The 24,717-nt window shown below is 37.8% G+C and overlaps 1 protein-coding gene across 1 annotated transcript in view; it reads left to right on the top strand.

The window, feature by feature from the left end:
• The first annotated feature begins 1,245 nt into the window (after positions 1–1,245).
• IPO7 (importin 7) overlaps positions 1,246–24,717 on the top strand; it is a 48,214-nt gene continuing 24,742 nt past the window's right edge. Inside the window, exons 1-6 of the mRNA XM_004418419.3 lie at positions 1,246–1,446; positions 16,557–16,638; positions 17,507–17,660; positions 18,510–18,668; positions 22,188–22,344; positions 24,146–24,235. Coding sequence (XP_004418476.1) covers positions 1,363–1,446; positions 16,557–16,638; positions 17,507–17,660; positions 18,510–18,668; positions 22,188–22,344; positions 24,146–24,235 — 726 coding nt within the window. The 5' untranslated portion in view covers positions 1,246–1,362. The remainder of the gene's footprint in view (positions 1,447–16,556; positions 16,639–17,506; positions 17,661–18,509; positions 18,669–22,187; positions 22,345–24,145; positions 24,236–24,717) is intronic.

Here is a 24,717-nt window from a genome sequence, read left to right as displayed (position 1 = left end):
CCATCAAGGGCCTTGTCATTAGTGTTTACCCACAAAAGCCTCCAACAGAGGGCTGTAAGGGGAAGATTAATTATTTCCATTCTCTTATATTATAGCTATTATGGTCACTCCTTGAACCTCTCTTTCCTCTTTCTTACTTGCAGCCAGACATGTTTTTTTCTGTTTGAGCAACAGAACCATTGTTTATAAGATCAGTTAACCAAATCACCTCTGCATTTTTCCTTCTCTCTTCTGGATTTTTGTCTAATCCCATCCCAGCTCAAAACCAGCTGCGAAACCCTGTGTTTTATACTTTTCTGAATTCCTCAGACTAACCTTGCCCAAGACAGTGTAGATATCTATGTTGGCTGTAACACTAGGAATTGGGATTGAGGAGTGAGGCAAGCTTTCCTATTTATGTTTATACTGGCCTAACATAGTGCTTTTTTCTTTAATCTTCACACATTAATTTATTGAGATAGATATGGTCCCTGACCTGGAGGAGCTCACATCCAAATTTTCAGTCATATAAGTCGTATTCTCTGTGTCACTAGCTTGACAAAATAGAAATAAACCTACAAATAAGTTGGGTGTGCTAATCATGCTGCCAGCTAAGCTTCTGAAGGGTCTCGGAGCCAAGCTTCTTGTGTGGATAAAATAACTGTGGCTTCTAGACAGGGTCTAGTACCCTATGAGCTCTATTCTCTCTGAAGCATGAGATACAGGCCCCCTCCAGCTGCAGGTCTGCAAACCTTGCTGGCTCCCAGTTCCCGGTACTATCGCTTAAAAACCATGTTTTACACCATCACTCCTTCTCCCTTTCAGCTTCAGGGAGAGAGAATTAACATTTTTGGAGCACCTTCTATGTGTGAGGTGCTTTTACATACATTGTGCTACGCTGTGATTGTCACAATTCCATGATGTACAAGTTAATTCTGGAATCTAAAATAGATATGTAGTAGTGCAAAGAGGACTGGCTTTGGAATCATGAAGACTGAGCTTTCAATTCTGGCTCAGCACCGACCAGTCATTACTAGTTCATTCCTTTCTCCATTTATTCACTAAAATATTTATCGAACTCCATTTTTTCTTTTCGAATAGCAAGACCTGTCTGTAGGAGCGACAATCAGGGCCACGTGGGCTACTGACTGCACATGTGGACTACATCTCCCAAGGTGCTCCGCTGGCGCACCGACAGGAAGTGGCCGGAGCATCTCCCGCCTCCACGCCGAGGGGAAGAGGTTCTATCCGGGGCCTTGGCGCTTCTCTTTCCTTTCGCGCCGGTTGCCGCTGCGGAGCGCGGCGGGTCCATGTGCGCAGTGAGCGGCGCTATTCCTGGCCCAGTAGCACTCGAGACCCGGGTTTGAGCGAGTCCACGCTGCGATGGACCCCAACACCATTATCGAGGCCCTGCGGGGCACCATGGACCCAGCCTTGCGTGAGGCCGCGGAGCGCCAGCTCAATGAAGTAAGGACGCCGGGCTGGCGGCGGCGGGCGGGCGGGCGGACTGTGGCAGGCCGAGCCCTCCTGGCCTGGCCGGAGGCGCGGACGGCGACGCTAAGCGGCCGGACTGGAGGGGTGGGGCGGAGACTTGTCGGCGACTGCCACGCCGGGGCGCCTCAGGCTGCTGCGGTGGTGGCGGCGGCGGCCAAGGCAGCCTTTGCGTCGGATCCTGAGCTGGGCCTCTGGCTGCGGTCGAGGCATGAGGAGCCGGCTGAGGCGAGGCGGGCGTGACGGGCTGGACACATGGCTGGCTCGGGTGGCCGGCCGCCCTCTGGCTCATTCCCAGCTCGTTCCTCGCGCCCAGAAGGGGGCGAAACTCACCGGGAGGTTTCTCAGACGTTTCCGGGAGCGTTCTCGCCGGCGCCGGGCTTGGAGGGGCTCCTGGGAATGCAGAGCTGGTCCGCTGGGGGCTGCGCCTGTCAGCTTGTCGCTTCCCTGGGCTGATCAGTGACCTGCACAACTTTCTCTGCTCCGGCTGAGTGCTGGGAAACGCTTTCAGAGGCGACCCCCGCCCCTGGCAGGGCGAGGGTGGTGCGGGATACCCAGGGGAGTCTGATTCACTGCTCTTCTGCTCTAATAACGCCTCGGTTGGGGAGGAAGGGCGATGGAGTGCCAAGTGTCAGGTGGAGCGCATCCTTCTAGGTAGAGCTGCACCACTCATTTCTTGACTGACCTTGGCCGAGTCCCTTAACCTTTAGATGCTGAGTTTCTTCCCATTCATGAAATTAGGCCACAGGGGTGCCGTGACAGTCCAGTGAGACAGCGTACGACAGAGTGCCTTGAAACGTGCCAAGCTCTTTATCAGCTCGCTGAGAGTTGGTTTCTTTTTTTCCCATGTTTTTGGGGGACCACCCCTTGGAAAACAGCCTTATTATGTGGATATTTTATTGTACTGTCTTCAGTTTCATTCATTTTTTCTAAATTTCTGCAACTTTTATATTTTAGTGAGTATTTTAAAGGCTTCCTAAAAGGTCCGCGGTAACTTCCTATGCCAGTTAATAATTGTCTTTTGGTATACTACTGAATTTGCCAGCTTTAGTGAGGTTTTTTTTTTAACGTAAAAAGAAGTCCATCTTTAAAGTAGAAATTCAGTTATTTTATGCTCTCTTAGCTGGTAGGTAAATCATTTAAACATGTTATTTATATTGACTTTAAAAAGCTGCAAGAATATTCCTAATTGAACATCTTGGATGTACAATGCTGTTTTAGAGATCCCTGCCCTCAAAGAACTTATATTTTAAGACGACCACCCACAGAGTTTAGACAAATTAACTGTAAAATTATTTAAAAATAAAAAGTTGAATATTTTATATGTAAATGAAACCATTATTAGATCATACCAAGAGTGATGCTCAAATTCTTAGGCTCAAAGTCACCTTGGGAGGAGCTTAGATTTCTTTTGGATATAAAATAGTGAGTTGAAACAGATTCTCACTTTGAACCATTACTAAACTATGGAGGGAATTATGGATCACTTTTTATTTTGTTTTGTGATGGACACAGGTTAAGATGACATTATTTTGTTTGTGAAATATTAATGCATGTATAGCCTAGACATCCTAAAAGTTTAGCCATTGTGATTTCTACCATGACTTTGCTCTAATAGCACATTATTTTGACTAAACATACTTGTGTGTAATTATTAATTTTAAAAATTATTAAAGAGTTGGTTCCCTCGTAGAAAAATTGGATAAATAATACTTCCTGCAAATTTGAAATTCATTTATTCCTCAAGTAGGTATTGAATGCCTAGTTATATGCACTAATATGTCTTGTAATAGAAACCTGGGGGCCGGCTCCGTGGCTTAGCGGTTAAGTGCGCGCGCTCTGATGCTGGCGGCCCGGGTTCGGATCCCGGCTGCGCCCGGAGGCACCACTTCTCCGTCCAACGCGAGGCCGAGTCCCACGTACAGCAACTAGAAGGATGTGGACCTGTGACATACAACTATCTACTGGGGCTTTGGGGGGAAAAAAATGAATAAATAAAATCTTTAAAAAAAAAAAAAAAAAAAAAAAGAAACCTGGGATAAGTATTTCACAAGCTGGTTTTTGGAAGATAAATAATCAAAATAGTATTCAAAGCATTTTTTACTTGACTGTTGAGCTGCTGTTAGAGTTTTGGAATACTCTGTAGTAGTGAACACTGCTTATCTTTTCTGCCAAAGAAAATTTGGTATCTGGCCTATATTTCTGTGATTGTTAGCTTTTTACATTTTGCAGATTTCATTCAATTATTGCACCTAGATTTTTTAGTAATTTTCCTAACGTAACTTTTCTATTAATTAGAATATCTCAGCTCTAATCTTCGTTCTATTTTAATGAAGTGCTTCTATTTGAATACTTTTTGCTTTGACTTTCTTGTGGCAGAACCTTGATTTAGGAAGTAGATCCCAGATCAGTCTTGAAACTTGACTAGTAAGAATGAGGAAGTAACATTTTATTTCTGGCAGACTTTTCTTGCTTTGGGTAACTTGCTTTGGCTAAGATAGTATGAACCAATCATTCCATGTCTCATTCAACTGAAGCTGTAATTTGGTTCATTTAGTTAAAAAGAAAAAGATATTGACATTTGAATGAATCTCTTCAGCTAAGTCAAGTAATCAATCAATAACTCTGTAAAAATTGTAGATGTTATCCAAGTATTGTAGTGCAGATAGTTAAAAAACAAAAAAAGTACTCTTGCCTCAGAGTGATTGCCCTTAACTCTTCCATCTGTTTGGAGCCCCTTTTACTCAGTTATCTCCCAGACTTGTTCTGTCACTTCCCTCTCTCACTGTTCAACTGTCTCCATATCACTGAGGAGATCCCTGACTGACATGCTCCCTATCTCCCTTCACTTATTTATTTTTCTCTGTAGCACTCATTTATCATACATTTTTTACTTATTGTTCTCTCCAGTATAATTTTTGAGTTTGGGGGGGTCAGGAATTTTTGTCTTTTGTTATTGCAGTTCTTCCATTTGTCAGTGTTAGGCTTTACTGACTTCTTTTTATAATAGATAACCGTATAGGCTATAGCTCTATTATACCACCCTCACCTCACAGATTTTTAGGGTATTTATATATTTTTTATATTACATATAGATAAAATTAAGAAAGTCCCATTAGATGCTAGAGACCACATTGAGGACTCTTTTTGGCAGATATTTTCAAGATACATCTGACTTAGTATTCCCTACTGAGTTACTCCGTAATATGTTATGAATTTTGATCCTTTTTTTTAGAACTGTGTTATAATTTTGGAACCCACTGTCATGTCCCAATTTGAAGTATCTTCATGGAGCAAGCTTTGTCTCAAAGACTGGAGAAAACCAGTACAAGTATTAGAAAGTACAAGTATTCTTGGATGTATAATTGAAAACCCCATTTGCCATTTAATTTTTTAATTTTTTTTTTAACTATTGAAGAGCCTGTACTAGCTGGGGGATCTTAGAGAAGTTAGTTCTAAGCATCATTTTTGTTATGTTTAAAATGAAAGTAGGGGTCGGCCCAGTGGTATAGCAGTTAAGTTTTCGTGCTCTGCTTCAGCAGCCTGGGATTTGCAGGTTCAGATCCCCGTCGTGGACTGACACACTGCTTGTCAAGCCGTGCTGTGGCGGTGTCCCATGTAAAGTAGAGGAAGATGGGCCTGGAGATTAGCCCAGGGCCAATCTTCCTCAGCAAAAAGAGGAGGGTTGGCAATGGATGTTAGCTCAGGGCTGATCTTCCTCACACACACACAAAAATTATAAAATGAAAGTGGTAATAATATGTATGTCATTGTGTTATGTGAGTTGAGTGAGATCATGCATATAAAAAATTTAGGAAAGTGTTTGGCACCTACTAAGTTCTCTCCATGTTATTTTTTTTTTTTTTTTTTTTAAGATTTTATTTATTCATTTTTTTCCCCCCAAAGCCCCAGCAGATAGTTGTATGTCATAGGTTCACATCCTTCTAGTTGCTGTACGTGGGACCCGGCCTCGCGCTGGACGGAGAAGTGGTGCCTTGGGGCGCGCCCGGGATCCGAACCCAGGCCGCCAGCATCAGAGCGCGCGCACTTAACCGCTAAGCCACAGAGCCGGCCCCTCTCCATGTTATTTGAACTACTATGTAAGAACCAGTTGATTAGCCAATCCAACATGCCATACATTTTACTTCCTACCTCAGTCTACTAACTTAGTAATTGTACATTTTGGTGGAAAATGATAGCACTAATGGAGAAAGAACACAAGTGCCTGTTCTGTGGACACTGAGACCACTGGTAGATAGCCTTATTGTAACATGAAAATCAGCACAATTATAAGCACAGTGCCTGGCATATTATAGGCTCTCAGTAAATAGTTGTTGAATGTGAAGAGAAATAAGAACTTGAATAATAGTCAGAAATGTTAGAATACTCATCTTTGAATGTTTGAAATAGATTTTGATTACAAGGATCTATTAGCACTTCTAATTTAAATTCTATACTTTTTTTTTTTTTTTTTTTTTTAAAGATTTTATTTATTTATTTTTCCCCCAAAGCCCCAGTACATAGTTGTCTGTCATAGCTGCACATCCTTCTAGTTGCTGTATGTGGGACACGGCCTCAGCATGGCTGGAGGAGTGGTGCCTTGGTGCGCACCCGGGATCCGAACCCGGGCCGCCGGCAGCGGAGCGCACGCACTTAACCGCTAAGCCACGGGGCCGGCCCTAAATTCTATACTTTGAGGTCAGTTGACTTCTGTATATCTAGAAGTGCAGTTTTTCAGAATTTGTTTAGGTAATCTAAAATATGTGACATTTAGTATTCATTCAACATTAATTATTATGTTCCAGAGACTAATTGCTCTTGGGGATACAAAGACTGTCCTTTCCTACATGTATATATACATACATACACACACACTCAGAAATACTTGTTTCTTCTTTCGTAAGATAAAGATAAAACATCTCTGAAGGTTTTTGGCAGATTATTATGAAAGACAACAGTCTCTCTGCTCTCCTCCTGCTTTAGCTGCCAGTGTTCTTCAGTGGAAACCTTTCTGTATACAAACCTTTACTCATGCTGCTCATCCCTCCTATTAAGGTTTTATCACCTAGAACTAAATTTTTCCTATCCATAAATCTTATCAATGCCATCTTTTCCTACTCTGACCTTCTGTGCTACTGTGTGAATTCAAAACTCATCTTTTTAACACCTAATCTTATATATTCTTCCTTACATTTTATTTTAGCTATTTTAATTTTATTTGAACTAGGTGATTGCTGTCTCTTCCACTCTAAAAGTTCATTGATTTCGAACTTATCTCCAGTGGGAATCTTTAAATCAAGATTTTTTTTTTTAAACCCTTTGGTATTAGCTGAAAGCAGACACTTAACAAATAATTGTTTCTGTTATTTAAAAATATTTGAAAAAAAATATTTGCATGCCTATCATGTGGCAAATACTGCCGTTGATGCTGGGTTTCCAATACTGTACACAAGACAGAGTCCTGGCTCTCATGAAGCTTACATTTGAACCGAAGTTTTAGATGTTATGGCAGGAAAAATTTTTTTGAAATACTTATTCTGAATGACAGTTCCCATTCTGGTTCATTTAATAGCAAATATCTTTGTACTAGGCACTGAGCTAAATGGTAGATACAAAGAAATTCATGATTCCTGCCTTTCTGGAGCTGTATAGTCAACACAGCCTTCATAATACATGTGGTCAGGACTATGGTAGAGCTATGTGTAAGTTTTAGATGAGGAAACTATTAAATCTGACTTTGGTTAAGGCAGATATGATCTCAGTATCAATATTCTCTCCCTTTTATACTTGCAGCCAAGAAAAATGCCCTAAGTGGAATTAGAAGGCTTACCTAGAAGCCTTTTAAATCCTCAGTTCCTGAGCTTAATGTGCTATAAGATGGTTATGTAGGCAGAAATGACACTTTCTCACATGCTTTATGTAAAAAGTAAGTGGACTTAGCTTTGATAGTTTCTTGATATTTTGTGTTTATGTTTTAAATTCATAAACTGAGTCACTTCTGGGGTTTTCACAGATGGTTACTATCACTACTGGAAGTGATAAATTTTATTTATAAGTGGCTAATTTGATTTCATATTATTAAAGGACTTAATGAAATGCTTAATTAATGAAAATCTTCAATCTGGAAAGTGCAAAATGTTTACAGGACAATTGGCATGTCTAGAAAGTCAGTAAAATATTTGTAAGAATATAGTGTATGTTTTTGAAAACAGAGTCGTCTGTAGTCTGAGCAGGTAACATTCCTTAATTAGGAATATTGTGAAGTAGATGCTGTTTTGAATTTGGGCGAGAGAAAGTCCCTGGATACTTTGACTGTTAGACAGGAAGTAATTCAGTGACACAGCGTGTTCGAGATCTGAAAGAAAGATAACACCTTATTAATATTTGTAAGAAAACGATTTTCTTTTTCAGATATTGTAGATGCATATATCATTTTACTTATAGTTTGTTTCTGTCAGTGGCACATTAATGATGAGTTTGATTTAAAGTGGGTTTTTTCTTTTGGTCACTAAGTAATTTATAATTAAGAAATTTTTTTAAACTCCTTAGTTGGAAAGCATTCAAGTATTACCGCTATTTAATGAAAGGCAGGAAGAGGACTCAGTGAAGAGCCTCAGCTTGGTCCTGATTCTACCACTGTGATGACTTAACCTCACTATGCCTCATATTTCATGTAGGTAAAATAGATATAGTATTTGCCTTTGTCAAATTCTTTAGTAAAACAGAGGGGTTAGAAATCCCTTGGCTCTTGAAATTATCCAGTTGTATTCATTTTATGTAAACTCTGATGTCGCAGTACCCTTGAGCCTCTCTCTTCCTTATAAATGGTGTAAAGTACAGTAGCTAATTGCAAGTCTCTTTGGTTGCATTCCAGTGGAAAGAAATAATAAAACTTTACCTCTTAAAGAGTAAGCTTTAAAAGATATTGACATTAGGTGATTACATTGGAAAATGTGGGTCTAATGGGGAAAGTGATATTAGAGAAAACATAAGTTTTAAGTCTGGTTTGAGGAGCTGGTAAACATCAAGGAGAAAATGTCTAGCAGGCAATTGGGAATGTGAAACTGAAGCTTAGGAGAGAAAACAGTGATGGAAAAGTGATTTTTCTTCTGCAGGCGAATTGAGAGGAAGGGAGTATGATCCAGAGGTGAAGGGCGGACTGGAGGGCCACACTTGGGGCCATGCCCATTTTTAGGACTTTGAGAAACATGGGAAAAAGGAGACTGGAGTACTGTGCATAAAGTAGGAGGAAGCCAAGAAAAGGAACTTCAAATAAGAAGGTTGTGGGTAATTTAGTTTCTTTTTTCCTTAAATGAATTTCATAAATTTTCTACCAGTGAACATGAATTACTTTCGTAATAAGTAAAAAGCTATTAGAAAAGGAAAGGATTATTGACATTTCTAAAGGAGAGAAGTTAAAACAAAATGAAGACTTTGTGGGGGAGAAGCTTTTAAAATATTGGTAACCTTGGAGAAAGCAATTTCTGATTACAGAGTTAGTGAATGGAATGCTAGTAGCAGGGTGAGGATAAGATTGTAGGTTAAAAGGGTGTTAGTAGAGTCAGAGAAAATTTGTTTATATGAGTATATGTGTTTTTCATTTTTTTCTTTTGTAAAGTTAAACTTATTTTGGGGAGGGGCAGGGGAAGCTGCCTGTGGAGTAGAAGTTTTTCAGGCCTATTATTACTTGTTGTAATGATAGTTTTCCACCTGTAATGTTTTATAGTGATCTATCCTAGAATTACATCCTTCCTGCTGCTTCAAGACCTTATTTTCCTACAGCATAGATCTGATCATGTAAAAACTTTTTTTAAAAGTTCACACGAGTTCTTGATGTGGTCACAATTTACTTATTCATTTTTGTCTTTCACTATTCTCTTTCATTCTCCTAATAATCTCTTTAACATAACCCATACTTCTTTTCTTTTTAAAAATCTTTTCTCCTCATCGCTGTAGGTTTAAGTCCTTTAGGGTCTAACTCAAAATTTCACATATTAGTCCAATTAGAATTAATCTCCCAACCTACCTTATAGTGGTCTTTTATCCGTATAGTGTCTGGCAAGGTGTAAGTACTAGTAAGTGGAGTAGAGTTAAAGGAGATGGAGATGGAGTTGGGGTCATTGAAGAATTTTGATGAGATGGATTAAGGGTGAATGTCGAATTATCTGGGTTGATGACAAATAATGAGAAGGTAAGAAGTTGTCTGAAAAGGTAGTTTGTGTTATGGTTAGCAGCTTTTAAATTTGAGTATTAGCAGTTGTTAGCTCTACTTAATGATGTATAACCAGCCCTGGTGGTCTAGTGGTTAAGATTCGGCACTCTCACCACTGCAGCCTAGGTTCATTTCCTGGCCAGGGAACCACACTACACGTCTGTCAGTTGTCATACTGTGGCGGCTGTGTGTTGCTGTGATGCGGAAAGCTATGCCACTGGTGTTTGGAATACCAGCAAGGTCACCCATGGTGGACAGGTTTCAGTGGAGCTTCCAGACTAGACAGACTAGGAAGAAGGACCTGGCCCTCACTTCCGAAAAAATTGGCCATGAAAACCCTATGAATAGTAGCGGAGCATTGTCTGATATACTCTGGAAGGTGAGAGGATGGTGCAAAAAGACCAGGCAGGGTTCCATTCTGCTGCACACAGGGTCACTAGGGGCCAGAATCAACTTGACAGCACTAATAGCAACAAAAAAATGGTGTATGATGATCCATTTGTTGCTTCAGTTCTCCTAGTTCTCTGACTGCTAGAAGCCAGGACCTTGAAGAGGGGCCTATAATTAGTGCCATCATGCAGAAGTTACATTTATATTTGACTCATATAAAAGATTTATTGTAGCATCTTCTGAGGCCTATATCCATGTTTGCCAAAACTGTTGGGGATAATACCATAATTACTCAAATTTTAAAGGGTTTTTGTGATAAAGATTGATGCTAGTGATGTTTTTACTTCAGTTTGTTTGTTTGTTTATTTATTGTGAGGAAGATCAGCCCTGAGCTAACATCCGATGCCAATCCTCCCCTTTTTTGCTGGGGAAGATTGGCCCTGGGCTAACATCCGTGCCCATCTTCTCTACTTTATATGGGATGCTGCCACTGCGTGGCTTGACAAGCCGTGCTTCTGTGCACGCATGGGATCCGAACCTGGGAACCCAGGGCTGCCAAGGTGGAGCGCCGGCACTAAACCGCTGTGCCACCGGGCCGGCCCTTTAAGTTTATTTTTTAAATTACCATAAAAATGTAAATATCTTTTAAATAGATGATAATTAATAAATATAATAATAGTTAATGTGATAGAAAGCCTTTTACATATGTGATAGTTTGCTATACCCAAGAATGCCAGAAAGTTGTTAGACACCACCCAATGCTTAAAAGAACGGTTTTTCCTCATTTGAACAGGTAATGTAAGCATTTTTGTGATCTGTGTTTATAATTGTACAGATCCGTAGTCTTTTTTTTTTTTTCATTTTTAAACTTTATTGAGGTATAATTCAGATACCATAAAAGTGACCTGTTTTAAGTGAAAACCAGTGATTTTTAGTAGATTTGTGAAGTTATACTGCCAACACCACAATCCAGGTTTGGAACATTTCCATTACCTCAGTAAAATCTCTCCTTCCGGTTTACAGTTAATCCCCTATCCCAGTCCCAGGGGCGATTGCTAACCTACTTTCTGTCTCAGTTTTCTTGAGAATCTGATGTCTGATATTTAGTTTTTTTTGTGTGTGAGGAAGATCAGCCCTGAGCTAACATCCATGCTAGTCTTCCTCCACTTTATATGGGTCGGCGCCACAGCATGGCTTGACAAGCGGTGCCTCGGTGCGCGCCCTGGATCCGAACCTGGACCGCCAGCAGTGGAACGCGCGCACTTAACAGCTATGCCACGGGGCCAGCCCCCTGATATTTAGTTTTACGTCAAGTCCACTTGTTACCTTTGGGAGAATACAAGGCATTTGGGATTTCAGCTGGATGGATATTTGTATGGGACAGGTGGATAGATGTCCCAGGTTGAGTTGCTTGTGCTATTCCTGCTGACAGAAATAGCCTTTCTTTCTTACCCTTAGTCTAGCTCAGCTGTCTGAAAGTAACACTTTTTTCGTCAATTGCACTTTTTAGATTTACTTTTGTGTGTTTTTGAAGGCAGTCAAAGTGACTTAGAATAATAGAGTAGTAAAATAAGTGCTTATTTTCACAGTTCAGTTTTGTTGATATTTTTAATAACTTTATTGAATTCAGCTGCTTAAAGTATCCAATTCAGTGGTTTTTATTATATTCAGAGTTATGCAACCATCACCACAAACTTTAGAATATTTTCATCACCCCAAAAAGAAACCTCATACCGATTAGCAGTCACTCTCCATCCCCCCGCTCCAGTCCTAGGGTACTTTCTGTCTGTATAGATTTGCCTATTCTGGACGTTTCATATAAATGAAATCATACAATATGTAGTCATTTGTGATGGGCTCCTTTCACATAGCATAATGGTTTTTTTTGTTTGTTGAGGAAGATTGGCCCTGAGCTGTCTTCTGTTGCCAGTCTCCCTCTTTTTGCTTGAGGAAGATTGTCCTTGAGCTAATGTCTGTGCCAGTCTTCCTCTAGTTTGTATGTGGGACGCTGCCACAGCATGGCTCAACGAGCAGTGTGTAGGTCTGTGCTCAGGATCCAAACCCACGAACCCTGGGCTGCTGAAGCAGAGCGTGTGAACCCAACCACTACGCCACACCACTGGGCCAGCCCCCACATAGCATAATGTTTTTAAGTTTCATACGTGTTGTAACATGCACTTCATTCTTTTTATTACCAAGTAATATTCTATCATATGTTTGGATATGCCACATTTTGCTTATCCATTTGATGGTTATGTGGGTTGTTTCCACTTTCAGGCTATTATGAATAATGCTGCTGTGAATGTTCAGGTAAAAGTAGTCTTGGTGATTTTTTTTTAATTGAAGGATAATTTACATATAATAAAAAGCTCAAAAATATATACAGCTGTCAGTTTTTCCCAAGGTAACATCATCCAGATCAAGATATGTATATATAATTTCTATTGGCCTAGGACTTTCCCTTGAGACTCTTCCCAGACAATACATTTCTTCCTCCAGGTTACCATTATTCTGACTTCTGTTAAGTATAGATTAGATTTGTCTGTCCTTGAACTTCATATAAATAGAATCACATGGTATGTACCTAAGTAGTCTGATTTCTTATGGATTTCTTTTTTTCTGTTGAGAAGGACTAGCCCTGAGCTAACATCCGATGCCAATCCTCCCCTTTTTTCTTGAGGAAGATTGGCCCTGGGCTAACATCCGTGCCCATCTTCCTCTACTGTATATGGGATGCTGCCACAGCATGGCTTGACAAGTGGTGTGTAGGTCTGCGCCTGGGATTTGAACCTGCGAACCCCAGGCCACTGAAGCAGAGAGCGCAAACTTAACCACTGTGCCCCCGGGCCGGCCCCCATTTTTTATATTTAAACCTTAAGAAGTTAGAAATTGATAAAAGTCCTTTGTTAATGTAACATTTATGGAGTTCCTGTTGTACTGTAGGAAGATACAGTGAGTGGCATGTGCTCACTTTTATCTCATATGTAGCTATGTATGTGTCCTGCCAACTAAAACACTGGTTGTGGTGGTTTTTGTTGTTTTAACATGACTCCTAAACATAAACCAACAACTTCATTTGGGGTTCCAATCATAGAAAGCAGTCTTTTTCAACTCAGAAGGAAAAACTGCAGTATTGGGACCTCAAAAGAGTGTTGTATATACAAAACTACATATGCTATATTTTATGGGTGATTTAAGGAACTAAAGAGTAATTTGGCGATATTCAGTTTATACCCTACTGACTTTAGAACATACTGTCTGAGAAAGATGAGATTCTACTGTGTATGGATATATAAACAATGCAAAATTTATATATTGATATTTGCTAAAATATTTTCCATATTTTATTTATTCCTTACAGCCGTACTGTGAAGTAGCTTTCATTATACTAATTTTGTAATTAAGACTTAGATTTGCTCAAACAACTTGCTCAAGAGTTAAAAATGTAGGAAGTGACATCACCTGTATTTATAACCAGGGGTATCTGATTCCAGCAGTCTGTTCCAGGAGTTCATCATTTGATGCAGGAGATAAGATATATACTGTAATATAAATGGCCTAAAAAGTGCCGTAGCACTATGGATAGTAGTGTCCTTTGTGGACTCATTTGTCTATCCCTTAAATATAAATACCGTTTTTCACTCTACACTGCCCCTAGGTGATCTCAACTGCTTCCAAGGCATTTTTTTTTTTATTGATTTGATAAATTTGTTGAATATCTTAAATGCCAAGAATCATATGAGGAACTGGGTATGCAAACAGTATAGTCCTTACTCTCAGTGGAGCTTAAAGTCTAATTAATAGGAGAGGCAGATGTAAAGCCAATCTACAAATACAATAATTACAGATAAGTAATAAGTGTTGTGAAGAAAAAAACCCTGGAGATTATGAGAGTAATGTGGAACCCTACTTTAGCTTGAGTCATCAGTCAGGAAAAGCTTCTCTAAGGAAATGTTTAAGCTGAGACCCAAAGAATGTGAAGCTGTGAACTAGTTAACTCTGGTGGAGCTTTGGAGAGAAGAGTGTTGTAGTTAGAAAGTCATAGCATGTACAAAGACTCCGAAATGGGGTAATATGTTTGTTATTGAAAGAACCTAAGGAAGGCTGGTAAAGTGGGGCAATAGGGGATGAGAAAGTTTCTTTAAATAAGGCTGAAGAAATAGGCAGGGGCAAGATAATGCAGGGCCTTATAGGCTTTGGGAAATACAATAGAAAGTTGGTAAAAGGTTTATTTAAAGGGAATTGGTTTACAATTTTAAAGATTGTTGGCTGCTAAATGGAGAATGGTGTGGGGCGGTGGCAAATAGTTACATTAAGAGAGATGACAGTCACTTGGTCTAGGTTGGTGTTAATGGGAATGGAGAAAGTGGATATATTAATTATACAAGCATTTTGGATATCGAATTGACAAGGCCTGATGGACTGAATTGGGATAAAAAAGAGGGAAGTATTAACGATGACATTCAGGTTTTAGACATGAATAACTGCGAGGATAGTAATACTTTTATTTATTTATTTATTTTTTCCCCCAAAGCCCCAGTAGATAGTTGTATGTCATAGATGCACATCCTTCTAGTTGCTGTATGTGGGACGCGGCCTCAGCATGGCCAGAGAAGCGGTGCGTCGGTGCACGCCCGGGATCCGAACCCAGGTCGCCAGCAGCGGAGCGCGCGCACTTAACCGCTAAGCACGGGGCTGGCCCCACTGCGAGGATAGTGATGAGAAATGTTGGGAGAGGAGTCACAACTTGTAGGGGGAAAGATGCTCTGAACATAATAAGTCTGAGAAGTCTGTGAGATAATGAAGGTAGGGATGTTAAATAGATCTGTTAGAGTGATCTGGACTGGAAATAACATATTTGACATATAGATGGTATTTAAAGACAGGGGTTGGATGAAATCATCCAGAGAGTGGAAAAGATAGCCTATGACTGAGTCCTGGTACCAGGTTCTAGCATTTATAGATTATATAGGATGAGAAGGCAGCAAGGAGCCCAAGGGACCAGGATGAGTGGTGTATGAATTGCATAGATGGAAGGGTGTTTCAAGAAAGTGGTAGTGGTTAACTGTTCATATCTATTTAGAGTACTGGAAAGGGCTAATGCCTCCCCTTCACCCACCTACTACTCCTGTTCAGGTCTTAAATTTAAGCTTTACTTCTGGGTTAGGAGATTCTCCTTTTGATTCTTCCATGGTGTCCTCTACTTCTTCCATTATATTTTATTGCAATTACCTGTTTGATTGTCTTGTTTTCCTTCACTAAACTGTTAAGTTTCCACGAGGTCATGGAGCCTCATTGTCTCATTCCACACTGTATCCTTAGCTCCTGGCATAGTGTCTTGCACCAGGAACACCTAAATAAATAATTTTTGGAGTAACTGAGTAAAATATTACTCTAGGTTCTAATGTGGAAGAAATTTTTTATATCCAGAGGGAAATTTTTCTGCTTCTAAGAATATGTTTGTAGAATGTCTGGGGGAAAGAGTCTGTAAAGAGGAAACTAAAATAAAAATCACTATTGTTCATTGGAACATGTGCAGAAAAATAACTAAAACTTGGGCTGGAGGGAGGAGATGACATTATTGGTGATGGTTTTTATCAGGGGAGAGGGAATGAAACAAAACATACCAGACGGGACCTAACTTGAATGTTTAGTTCTTTTAAAAGAATGAGAAACAAATATGGCCAATTTAGGAATCATTAAGTAGCTTTTTTGTACTGTTAATGAAAGTGATCCACGTCCATAGTATAAAATTTGGAAAATAGAAAATGTATAAAGATTAGCTCCTCTATAATCCCATCACCCCAGAGATAACTATATTAGCATTTTTGGTGTATGTATATTAGCATTTTTGGTGTATGTCATTCTTTTCTGTATATGTTGCATTGCATATTCATATAAATATATTAAATTATCATCATATAGTTTGTATCCTACTTTTATTGTGTGTTCAAAGCTATTGATTTTTAATTTTCTATTGAAATATAACGTGCATGCAGAAAAGTTATCATAAGGGTACAGTTAATTAATTTTCACAAACTGAACACCCTTATATAAAACAGCCATATTAAGAAATAAAACATTATTAGTACCTTGGAAACCACCCCCCAGGCTATTAATTTTTACTGATTTAGTTTGTGTATAGCAACTCTCTGCTATAAATCTCTGTGCAGAAATTTTTATTGAGTTGGGGAAATAGGTATCACAGAGGATATTGTTTTTGAGCTGCTGCCATCAGTGCACCAGTGTAGGTTAAGAATGCTAGTTGGGCTGAATGGGAAGTGCAGTGGTATGCAGACAAATGCAAACATCCAAAATGTTTTAGGAGTTGGGTTATTAAATTTTTTTGAGTTCATTGTAGGTGAGTGATAGGAAATAAGGCTGGGACCAGCTTGTGGAGAGCCTTTTGTGCTAGCCAAACAGTGGAATAGAGTACTGAAAATATTTATTTGCAGAAATTTAAAATGTATTTTTTTGTTTGTAGGCACACAAGTCTCTGAATTTTGTTTCAACACTGCTTCAGATTACTATGTCAGAACAACTGGATTTACCTGTGAGACAGGCAGGCAAGTTTCCTGAATTATTTTCTTGAGTATATGTAAATATACTGTTTAAAAGGTTCATAGTTGAATAGCAGAAATATCTTGGGATGGCCCGTTACTGATTTTTCTTCCCTGAAAATTGGTTGGCCCTCATGTGTTTCCGACAAACAGCAAGTGCCTTGATACTTGGTGGCAGAGTTTAAAGGAACGTGATATTTCATTGAATTAAAAGAGAAGCTGGAAGGAGAAATTGATGGGGTTTATTAAAAGATTCTATGTATTTCCTGCTTCCCTCCCTGATGGATGATTCTAAGATACAAACCTCTTTGTTTATGCAATTGTTCCTCACAGCTATTTGCTTTTACTGTTTCATTTTAACCATTTAGAATGTACTATATCTTAGTTCTGGTTTCAACAAGACATTGAGCAGTTCCCTCAGTATCAAACAAAGTCTGTGAAAATGTGGCATACTACTTCTGATTTACCTTTAGTCTTCAAAATATTGGTATGTCTACATGGTTCTGTCTTTAGAGGCTTCATTTAGAAAACTGATTTGGTAAAATTAATCTAAATAGCTTGCCTACAGAAAACAGGATAAAGAGTGTTATTAAATAAATGTGATGTAAAAAAGTAACAGTTTTGTTTGTAGTGTGTTTATTTGCAGAGTTGTCTTAGGCTATATGTTTAATAATAACTTTGTGGGTGATTATTGTAGTTGCGTATTAAATTTGTGTTTTGATTATCAACTTCTAAAATAATAGAATGCAGTATTTTGTTTTTAAAAGGATAGCTTTACTAACAATGGTTGGTCTGAAAGAAATTGAGGTGTGGACACTTATAAGGGATATTCACAGTGCCATCACAGTAAATACTCTCTTGATCTATATTTTAGGTGTTATCTATTTGAAAAATATGATAACACAGTATTGGCCTGATCGGGAAACGGCACCAGGGGATATATCCCCTTATACTATTCCAGAAGAAGATCGACATTGTATTCGAGAAAATATTGTAGAAGCCATTATCCACTCTCCTGAACTCATCAGGTATATATTTTAAACTTATCCATTGTTGCAGTATATAATTTGCAAGGTTTTTTGGGGGGGTGGAGTAGGGGGAGAGAGGTCTTTTCAGAACATTCAAACCTGTCATTTTTGTAGCAGAAAACTTAAATGCTGTTACAGGAGAATTCCTTTTTATTTTCTTACTGCAATTGAATTTTATATTTATAAAACCAAAAACTTTTAAACTTGATGTAAAACTCGCAAAACATACTGTGATCAGATGAAAGAGGGTAAAGAAAACTACAGAATGTTGTCATATACTTTATATTGTATAGTCTTTTGATATTTTAAAACTCTTATTTCTATATGATTTTGCAGATTTTTTTTTTTTTTTTTTTTTGAGGAAGATCAGCCCTGAGCTAACATCCGATGCCAGTCCTCCTCTTTTTGCTGAGGAAGACTGGCTCTGGGCTAACATCCGTGCCCATCTTCCTCTACGTTATATGGGACGCCGCCACAGCATGGCTTGACAAGCGGTACGTCAGTGCGTGCCTGGGATCCAAACCTGCAAACCCCGGGCCGCGGCCGCTGAAGCGGAGCTCGCACACTTAACTGCTACGCCACTGGGCTGGCCCCATGATTTTGCAGAATTTTTATTGAGAATAGTTGATGTTCTAAATGAAACTTGTCAGTTGATGATAGAGATGAAAAATAAGAAAAATAAAATCACTTGCATTTGTAACATTTGTTGAGTTTCTTTTAAATCAGTATTAACAGATAGTTTTTGCTCAGTGACTTATTTTGTCTAAATAGCCATTTTCTTTGTATGAGTTAGCAAAATTTTATCTAGGTAGCATTTCTTCCTCCTTATTGTTTATTTTTGACTTTCAGGGTACAGCTTACTACCTGTATTCATCATATCATCAAACATGATTATCCAAGCCGCTGGACTGCCATTGTAGACAAAATTGGCTTTTATCTTCAGTCTGATAACAGTGCTTGTTGGCTAGGAATTCTTCTTTGCCTTTATCAGCTTGTGAAAAATTATGAGTAAGTGTCTCTCTCAATTCTATAGAGCTTTGAGAAGTAGGAAAAGTTTGGAAAATTTAAGCTAATTTGTTTGAACATCTAAAATTACATTTGGTATATATATTAAAATTAGTAAATTATATGTTGATTTTAATTCAGTGTTTTGTTTTTGAAATAGCATTCTTATTTTAATTCTGCAAGCTCTTCTGTTGATTCAACTAAATAACTCCTTGTGCCCTTTTTTCTTAATCATTATCTGTTTTCCTATTCAAAAACCGAGTTATCTCTAACTCTTCAATATGAGCTCCTCAATATGTGCTGATAAAAGGGCTAAAGATAAATATTTTTTAAATGTGAAGGAGATCAGAGTACATTGAATATTAGAGCTCTTTATTACTTCTGGCTTTCTGTGAATTTTTATCTTAATTTGGGTTCTTGTTAAGTTTCAAGAACCCACCTCTAATTCTTTAAGAAGAATATGTTGGAATTTCACATGATCATTTTTAATCATTGTGTTTTGAGGGATTCACAGTCACCTGTTTCAGTGTTTGCATATTTGAGCAAATTATAGTTCATGTAAGTAATCAGTATCAGCAAGAAAGGTTTTAGGCCAAGGGATCATTTTAGATCTGGGTTTAGGGATCAGAAAAAAAATCTAACCTTGGAAGTTGAGGTGTAGCACTAAAAGTAGTAAGCCAGATGTTGAAGGGATTTTCTCTTAAGTGTGTAGTGACAGTAATGAAATTGGTAGGCACTTGAAAGTTTTGATATCGGAAAACTATGAGGAAGGCATGAGGAACACTAACACCATGATGGTGGCTTTATTTCCAGTCCTAACAGCTACACAGATGCCATTGTGAGCCCTGTAATTGTGGGGCTTGTAGTTAGCCTCCGATACCCTTTTTGGGTCCCAACTCAAAGTAGCTGATGAACTGCTGCTTTTGTTCTGAGCAGGAGAGAAATACACCATTTACAGCATTGGTACTGGTGTTTTCTTGTGTTCCCACCAGCTACCCATCTTCCTGCTAAGGAATGTTCCAGCTGTTGCTCCAACCTCTGTCAGAGTGCCAGTTGTTGTAGTTCTGGTAAGTGAGTGACTAAAACGAGAGAGAATAACAATAATAAGCTGTCATTGTCATTAAGGAGGTTCAAGTCTCTCCTGTCCTATAATCGTAGCAGGAGAGAGTGTGACAGGGGTTTTTTAAATGGGAGACATAGGAGGCTGCTACAGTATTGGAATTCCAGTTCATTTTCAGCCAGTGTTCAATTGTGGAGCACAAGGTGTTCACAAGGGATCTGTGTGGACTGAAGCAGTGCTAAGAAAATTCATGGAGAAATTGGAAGTTGTGCCCTCAGGAGCATAGATCCTCAGGAAATGCTTATCAGTTGAAGGAGCACAGAAGGAGCATTTGAAGAGGAAGGCTTGTCACACTGGAGTAGTATGAACAAAGAAAGAAAGATACAGAGATGGAAATGAGACACTGTCTTTAGTGGGTAGTGAGGAGACCACTAAATGGTATGGATAATTTCTGCTGAGAGGTTGGGGATAGTTTTGGGCTGGTAAATTGGGACCATGTTAAAGAGGGTTTTGAATGCCATGATGGGGAATTTGGATATGATCTTTTAGATACTGATGAACCACTGAATTTTTTTCTTTTTTTAAACAGAAAAGTGATGAGCTAGTATTTAAGGATTTCCTATTAGCATGGCTCACCAGATTGACACACTAACTTGTGGTAGTAGGCTTTTATTAGTGTCACATTTTCATGCTTTCAGGAGCTTTCAGGTCTTATGGAATAGTAATTTGTTTCCTACCATAAATTACTTTTATACCCCTTAGCTTAGATTACCAACTAGTATCACCCAGCTTCCAGTCTACTATTCAATGTAGAGAGGGAGATAGGAGAGAAGAATATCTAATATGGAATGGGTATTCAAACTCTCTTAATGTGTTAGATAAATGGAGAGAGGTGCATAATGTAGTTCTCACCTTTATTGTTAAAAGAATATTATTATAATTATTAGTTTGTATAATCAGATTGGAGAGTGCAAATGGCTTCCTTTTATAAATTGTTATTTTGTTGACTCAAAGAAACGTACAGATAACCTTTAAAAATGTATGCTAGGTGTAATTTCTCAGCACATTAAAATAATATTTAAAATAATCTGTCAGTTAATTGTTTAATAGTCTCAATCATTATTAGTGTGAACATTTTTCTTGGTGTTTTTTGTTCTTGGCAATTTACTTTGGTTCTCATTTCATCCAGGAGGAAAAAAGAATCTAGCCTTTTAAGAGGGTCTATCTTGACCTTTTAAAAATGTGCTCATATATTCAATTCTTAAATACATTTTTCCCCTTCAAAAAGGCTACCAATAGATAAAACTGGAGTCTGATAGGGAAAACCAATTTAAAACAGTTCACATAATCGAAACCAATCTAAAACAATAAGCTGTGCCTTTTAGAATAATGACTTCTTAACCATTAGTCTGTATTTTGCAAAGCTATTCTGCCTGTTGACTCTTTAATAAGGGAAGCTGGAGTTTCTTTCTCATAGTTCTAAACTATAAATTCGATTATTTAATTTTTTAAAAAAATAAACCAACAGACCTTTTAACAATACTGTTAAAATGCTAAGGAATCTATATTTGGAAATGTCTCAGTTAGGTCAGCAATTCTTTACCCGTATTCTTGGAGCAAAATGTGATTCGGAATTCAGAGTTTTTCAGAGTTTAGAAAGGTAACAAGGTTCACATAATAAATGTTACGTGGCACTCTTACTGAAATCTGTACCACCACCCAGTAGTCAAACACATTATTATTATATCTGCTATAAAATATGTGAATATTCATTCCAAATTGGACAAATGAAGATCATAAATAGCCTGTTGAGGTCAGGTTTTGTTGCTGGATGGGTTACAAAAGAAATTCTGGTTTATAGTGCTTTTAGAAATAGAATATTTTCCATTTTATAGATGCCACTTCTGTTGTAATGCTCGTTATGTACATTACTTAAGGATGATGATATATAATCGATTTTATATCAGCTGCTAATGTTTAAAAGCCAAATCATTGTAGCTTCTCAGTGTTATCAAGATTCACAATTAGAGAAAGCACAGTGAAGCCATTAAGAGGGCAGACCCTGGATCTCAGCTGCTGAGGTTCACACCTGTATGTGTGTGCTGGGAAAGATATTTAACTTCTCTGTGCCTCAGTTTTCTCAATGGTAGAAGTGAGGATACTAGTGGGGCCTTGAAGATTATTGACCTCATAATAAATGCTCAGTAAATTTTAGATATCCTATTATTATTTGAGGTTTTTCTCAAGTTGCTTTTGCTTGTGGTTTGGTTCCATAGTAGGTTTTTCTTTTTCTAGGAGTCTAAAGTTGCTTAGGAGGTATTTGTTTATATTTGTGTGAACAAACAAGTAGTTTAAATTTATATCTCATATATATACATATATATGTCAATGTGTGTGTGTGTGTATATATATATAATTGTGAAATAAATTCTTACAGAATTAGTTTGTATTCCTACCCAAAGGTACAAGAAACCAGAGGAACGGAGTCCATTGGTAGCAGCAATGCAGCATTTCCTGCCAGTTCTAAAGGACCGTTTTATCCAGCTTCTTTCTGATCAGTCTGATCAATCTGTCCTCATTCAGAAACAAATTTTCAAGATCTTCTATGCTCTTGTTCAGGTAATTTTTATAAAGCAGTTTATGTATATAAAAAGGCAGTCTACCATTTGCCACATTGAAAGATAAAGAATTACAGCATCTGAATAATAATTTCATTTGAAAATCTAGATTAAGTGGATGATTTGATAGTAAAATATAAATTGCCAAAATTATAAGTATATTAAAAGTCTAACCAGGGGCTGACCCAGTGGCGTAGCAGTTAAGTTTGTGTGCTCTACTTTGGCAGCCCAGGGTTTGCAGGTTCGGATCCTGGGTGTGGACCTACACACTGCTCATCAAGCCATACTGTGGCGGCGTCCCACATACAAAATAGGGGAAGATTGGCATAGATGTTAGCTCAGGGCCAATCTTCCTCACACACAAAAAAAGTCTAACCAAGCACACTTCTCCAAATACACAAACAACTCTTATACATCTTAAATTATAAATGGGCAATCTTAAGTTCTCTTAAACCATCCAATGCTATTTACAAGATTAGTAAAATTTTCTTATACTTTTCATGTTAAGAATTCACAAGTCTGAAAATCAGTTACTTGATTACAGTTCTCATCTAACACATACTCTGATATGCCAAATATACATAGATTGTCCCAATAATTACAAAAACTATTCTTAAGCTTAACACAAAAATACTAATACTGTGGGCTTAATTGGCGTACAATAATGGGCTTCATCATTTTTGTATATTGTTCTACATTTTCCTGGGATAAAAGATATCCACTAAAGAAATGTTTGTGTCTATATTCCCAGGGGAATATAGTTACTTAGGAAACAGAGTTTTTGATCAGGATTGAAATTCTGGTTCTTTTTGTGCCATATAGCCATAGAAAGATTCACCTCATCTACCAGGACCTTTGATTCAATTCATGATATTATGTACTTACTTTAAAATGTCATTTAAATAGACCTGTGACTTTACCTCCACTAAGATTGTAACTGACTCATTCTGTTGTTTGGTTGGGTTTTGTATGTCTTTGCCAGATTTATAAAGACAATCTAGTGTCTCCCAGTCTTAACCTAAGGGCACTTTAATGCCATTTCATTGGCTCCTTCTTATATAATTTTTTAAGTGATTTGGATAGACAATATCTATACTGTTTTTGTTTTTTTTCCTAACTGGTAGGATCACAACTTTTACATTAAAAATAAGCTCTTTTATAAATTGTTCTAGGGCATAGGACAAAATATTTATCTCCCCAACTAATTTTTTGAGACTAGCATACCCTGATATCAAAATATAGCCCTGTCTCACTTGTGAAAATAGATGTCCTAAAATCCTAAATAGGATATTGATTGTATGAGCCTAGTAAGAGATAGTATTTATCCCAAGAATGCAAGAATGGATCAACAGTAAGAAATCAATTTTTGTGATTAACTCTTATAAATTACGTGAAAAGAGAGACCTGTAACCATCTTTAAGATACCAGATCAAGTATTTGATAAAATTTAGTAACCATTCCTGCTTAAAAGAAAAAACAACTCTAAGAATCCTAGAATAGAAATGTCCTTAACTTGATAAAAGATGTTCATTAGAAATCCATAATAAATATCACACTTTATGGTGAAAATAAGATATATTCTGAGTAATTTTATAAAAAGATAGGGATGAGGACTGTCATTGCCACATTTCACCATTGTAGATAACTAATCAGGTCAGCCAGATAAGAAATTTGCCTGTGTACTAAAAACAGGAAATGTGGATTGAATGAAATACTTTTTGTAGGTTTTGTGAAGAGTAAAAGGAACTGGGATTTTCTTTTGTAAGGATTTTAAAATATTGATTTCTTGATTTTTAATTTAGTATACACTACCATTGGAGCTGATAAACCAACAGAACCTGACAGAATGGATAGAAATTTTAAAGACTGTTGTGAACAGAGATGTACCTAATGTAAGTGTGTGTGTTCTCTTATGTTACTAAACACAAACATTTAATTATCTTTTGAGAATTTTAATTGTTATTTCCTGTAACATTCTTTATGAACTTATATAATTCATGATGCAAATTTTTCTAGGTAAAGAGACACCGTTTCTTTGTTTACATATGTTCATATACTAAGTAAAAAATTGTGAAGGGTTATTTCATATATTATTGTGTAAGTGCTTATATATAGCTCTTTGTTTATTTCATCCTAATTCATCTGTTTCTTAGTTTTTAATTAAGAGCTCATAACATACATCACCTCACATAGTTACAAACTTTTTTTCCGGCGATGAGGACTTTTAAAATCTACTCTCTTAGCAACCTTTGAATATATAATACAGTATTGTTTAATAGTCACCATCCTGTACATTGTATTTCCAGAACTTATTTATCTTATAACTGGAAGTTTGTATCTTTTGACCACCTTCCTAAACTTACTATGGTAATCA

Source organism: Ceratotherium simum, chromosome 7, assembly GCF_057802395.1.
Source record: "Ceratotherium simum simum isolate JZ-2026a chromosome 7, ASM5780239v1, whole genome shotgun sequence".
NCBI classification, from domain to species: Eukaryota; Metazoa; Chordata; class Mammalia; order Perissodactyla; family Rhinocerotidae; genus Ceratotherium; species Ceratotherium simum.
Note: the sequence above shows the minus strand (reverse complement) of the source record. Positions and strands in the feature narration are given on the sequence as shown.